The following is a 4,276-nucleotide window of genomic DNA, read 5'->3' on the forward strand; positions in this document are numbered from 1 at the left end:
TCAAGGCTGGCCAGCTTGCCACCTGCAAGGCCCCACACAGCCCCATGCATCACCTCCTGCCCCCCTTATTCCCACCCTTTGGTGCTCATTGCCCAACCCCTGCGCTTTAGTCTCCTCTTTTTGCAGGGCTCAGGCTCTCCCTTGCCTAGCTGTCATGAGCCCTCCAGGGCCTACCCCAGGCTCCCATCCCCCGCAGGTCCCTGCTGTGCTGCATAGTCGGAGCTGTCCCGCTCAGCTCTGCACTCGCATAGGTGCCCCTTGGCACCGACCTGCTTGTGTCGGCCTTCGGCGGAGCCGTCACGGGGGCTGCAGGCAGCCTCTTTGCCTGAGGCCCAGCCAGCTTTGCTAGCACCAAACTCAGCGGGGTTTGGCCCCGAGTGCCTTCCCCACGAGGCCACCGATGAGGCATCAGCGATGGGCTGTTGCATCTGGTGGCGCCACTTCCCCGGGTTGGTGGCCTAAGCCCGCAACAGGGGCAACGTGGCCAGAGGCGGACACCAGGGCCTGGTGCCGGTGGTGCAGGATGTTCAGGGCCCTTTGGGCTCACGGCGTTTTATCCATGACACAAGTTATTGTTCTCCATTAAACAACAAGCCTTGCTTGGCCTCGAGGCAGCCCCTCGCCAGAGCCCCTCGGCCCTGGGCTGTCAGCGTGAGGCCTCTTGACCCCAGAGAGTGACCCCTTTCTTCCTGGTGCAAAGACCTGTAACCACACAGGGCCTTGTTTGAACCCCTGGGGTTTATGTCGGGCAGTCAGGGCTGGCAAAACACGACCCTGCAAAAGGACATCATAATAATTATTTAAAATAAAAAAAAAAAAAAAAGAGCTCAGCTGCCCCGTGTGAGGCTCGAACTCACGACCTTCAGATTATGAGACTGACGCGCTACCTACTGCGCTAACGAGGCGGCCGTTGGAAGGCTCGGCGCTCCGCCTCTCCAGCCCGCCCAGCCCGCGCGGCCGAGCATGGCGGCGCCGCCGCTCGCCCCCCGCGGGGTCTCTGCAGACAAGGTCCGGCGGGAGCCGGCAGCCCTCAGGCGGGGGAGCCTCGCGCAGGGCCAACAGCAGCTCCTCCCCTGCGTCTCTGCAGTGAGCACTAGTAGACGAGCCGGCTTCCTAGCACCGGGGCGTGCACAGGCTGCCCTTCCAGCCCCGGGCTGGCCAAAGCGCAGCGTCTCAAACTTTGCAGCACTGAAATAGCGTCTGTTAGGAATCTAGGGGTTGGTTTGGGGTTTTTTCCCTGACTTTTAAACCTTTATTAAACCTCTGAGCGTAGCAGTGCTCCAGGGCTTGGTCCGGGGGTGGCACAGGGCCAGGTTAGGCAGGCCAGGAAGAGGTCCCGTGGGGCCTCGGCTGGGTCCTGCGTGCCAGGATGGGGCCCAGTGCCACCCTCAGCCAGCCAGGATCAGGTACCCAATGCGGCAGCCAAATTTCCAGCTAAGTGGGGAGACCCGTGGGCCAGATGACACAGCGCCAGGGGTCAGAGGTAGCTTGCAAGCCAGAGGTTGCACATGCATGGCAGAGTGGTATCTACAAGCACCTGAGTCTCCCTGGCTGCGTCCACACGAGTCGCCGACTGCGCAGCAGCAGTCAGTCAGTACTTGCGCAGTTCCTGTTACCGCACAGTTATTTTTAGCTGCTACTGCGCAGCAGCATGGCTGTCATGGATCATGCCCGGGGACACCACGTTGCTGTAGCAAGGAGCTCTGGCAGCTTGTTGGTACAGCGGCATAGCAGCTCGTGTAGACGGGCCCGCTGAAAATCTGGGCCCTGTTTTGTAAATGAGACGTTTCTCATGTGATCATATGAATCCTGGAGCTGGGCCTTTGAGACAGACACTGAATATCACAAGAGAGCGACTCCGATGATCAGAGTTGGCAGCTCTGTGATGCCTTCATCCCTGTTAGCCACCTGTCAGTACTCCCACCATGCGCCAAAGTAGAGGCTTGTTTGATTCGTTTTTCTTTTCACACTAATGTGAACAGGCTTGAAGAAATACTTTGGTACAGTCCCTAAAATACTGTTTATGCAGAGTTGTCAAGTTCAGTCAGGTTTTTAAGCTTTTCGTTTCTCCTTTATTTTTTTTGACCGCCTATCATGATGGCATCTAGGGGCAGTCACCGGTCAGTGTTGTTTTGAAGTTATGGGCAAATTGATGTCTGTCTTCACATTAAACGTATGTGGTATTTTGCTCCGTGCCACCTGCTGTAGGAAGTTAGGTGCCTCAAGCTATTTTCAAAGTTGTGCAACAGCTTTTGCAAACAGACTTGCTTCTTTTTTGCTTGAGTGCATCCTCCACACACAGCTTTTCAGAGAACGGCTGCAAGATGGGGAAATCAAAATCGAGCAGACAGACCTGACAACTGAAGGTGAAATCCTTCATATGCCCTGGGGGCAGGGTGTGTGCCTCAGATAAGCGAATTAATCAGCTTTAAACCTATGCTCCATCTGGAACATCATGGTTAAGAACAGCTGCAAACTGACAGCTTCATCATTTGGATGCACTTGTACCAACAAACTTGGAGGGAGATTGTGGTGCCAATTTGCTGCAGGTATTGAGGATGGTTTATTTTTCTTAGCAAATTATTCCTCAACGAAAGGGAATCTGCAGCTTGGAAATGGGAACCTCACTCATCCCTTCATTATAGCATGTGTGCACAGCGTTTGCCATTGGCGTCCAGTCCCTGTGGAGAGAAAGAACCATGAGCCGCTCAAGATACACGGGCAAGATCAGGAAGCGCTTGGAGGAGGTCAAGAATCAGTCCATCCGGTTGACAAAAGCAGATTTCAGCCACAACGAGAGCGTGAGATTAGCCACCGACGCTCTCTTGGATGGTGGGACTGAAGCATATCTCAAAACCTTGAGCGAAGAAGGGGAGGTGGATTTTCTATCTTCTTTGGAAGCTCAGTACATCGAGAAACATGCCAGGGAGCCATACTATGCTAACGAATCTCACACAGATGGTGAAGCTGGGCCAAGACAGAATGACGCTGGCTCTCTCCCATCAGGAACCTACTTCCCTATGATCTCTGAGAGCAGTGAGCCAGCCCTGCTTCAGCCATGGGTTACAGCCGAGAAGCCCTATCTCAAGGAGAAATCCAGCGCCACTGTGTACTTCCAGACAGACAAGAACAGCAACATCAGAGACATCATACGCCGCTGCATCACCAAGACAAGTCAGGTACAGAGAGGAACATCTTTCCTCTGAATCTGATTTTTCTCTCTGCTCTTAAAATCTGGGTGAATGTGGTGAGTGTGAGGAAGATCCTTATACTGTACCCTGGCAATGCTCTTCCATTTAGGATTGTTTGGCCATGAGACTTGCTGGCTCCATACTTGAATTCTTCTTTGCTGAGATTCTCCTTCACACTAGTGTAGTGCACAGTGACCCTGAATCTGTAACGTGAATGGGGGGAGGTAACAACAGTGCACTTTGGGTTTAGCAGAGTAGTAGGACCAAGCAAATGAGTTTTCACTTATGTTCCAGACTGAGCTAAATTCAAACCTTGCTCTCCATTAGAAGCTAGTGCACCATCACACCTAGACTTTTATTCTTTGTCTTGAATAGAAACATACCTAAGTAACATTTAATTGCATTGGTCATTGTTCTATAGGTCTTCTACACTGAATATTACCAACACGCCTCTCCATGATAGATATCTGAAAAATGACAGTGGAAACAGGCTTACTTGACAGATCTGCTTTTTATCTGTATTGAGAGCAACACTTTCTTTCTTCACTAAGCAGCAACTGCTTGATTGTTCCTTTTGATTGCCAGAGGTCTGGCAGAGAAACACGGCTACAGAAGGGGAAGCAGGGCTCTGTTCTTTATACACCTTGGGTAGAATTGTTTACTTCATCCTCATCCATTGCACCTGTGCAACACACAGCCTTGGACAGGTATTACCAAGACCAGAATTTGAAGACAATGGGTTGTAACTGGTGACAGAGAGCTGAGTCTGCCCTGCAGAACCTTTTTATTGGCAATGATGCATGAGAAGGAAATGGCTTTTATGATGCAGTTGAGTTTGCAGGGCTGGCAGTTAGAAAAAGCATCTTTTTATTTTGAAACAGCAATTGCTGAATCCCTAGCAATTACCTTTGAGAAGCCATGGAAGGCAGAATTCTCTGAATGCAGCAGTAGGGCTAACTAGTGGCTATCTTTAAAAAGTGTAGGAAGGTGAATGCTGGAGTACTGCGTCCAGTTTTGGGCTCCACAATTCAAAAAGGATGTGGAGAAGCTTGAGAGAGTCCAGAGGAGAGCCACGCGCATGATCA

At 51.7% G+C, this 4,276-nt stretch overlaps 1 protein-coding gene and 1 non-coding gene across 2 annotated transcripts in view; one reads left to right on the forward strand and one right to left on the reverse strand.

Annotated features, from left to right (window-relative positions):
* Positions 1–832: 832 nt before the first annotated feature.
* TRNAM-CAU lies at positions 833–905 on the reverse strand. The gene has a single exon. It is a non-coding gene; the product is annotated as a tRNA-Met (tRNA).
* A 957-nt stretch (positions 906–1,862) lies between these two features.
* The window catches only part of FAM83A (family with sequence similarity 83 member A), a 13,208-nt gene continuing 10,794 nt past the window's right edge, over positions 1,863–4,276 (forward strand). The window contains exon 1 of the mRNA XM_019552435.1: positions 1,863–3,179. Within this exon, the coding sequence (XP_019407980.1) occupies positions 2,700–3,179 (480 nt within the window). The 5' untranslated portion in view covers positions 1,863–2,699. The remainder of the gene's footprint in view (positions 3,180–4,276) is intronic.

This window comes from Crocodylus porosus, unplaced genomic scaffold (genome assembly GCF_001723895.1).
Source record: "Crocodylus porosus isolate Cpor-Errol unplaced genomic scaffold, CroPor_comp1, whole genome shotgun sequence".
NCBI lineage: Eukaryota > Metazoa > Chordata > Crocodylia > Crocodylidae > Crocodylus > Crocodylus porosus.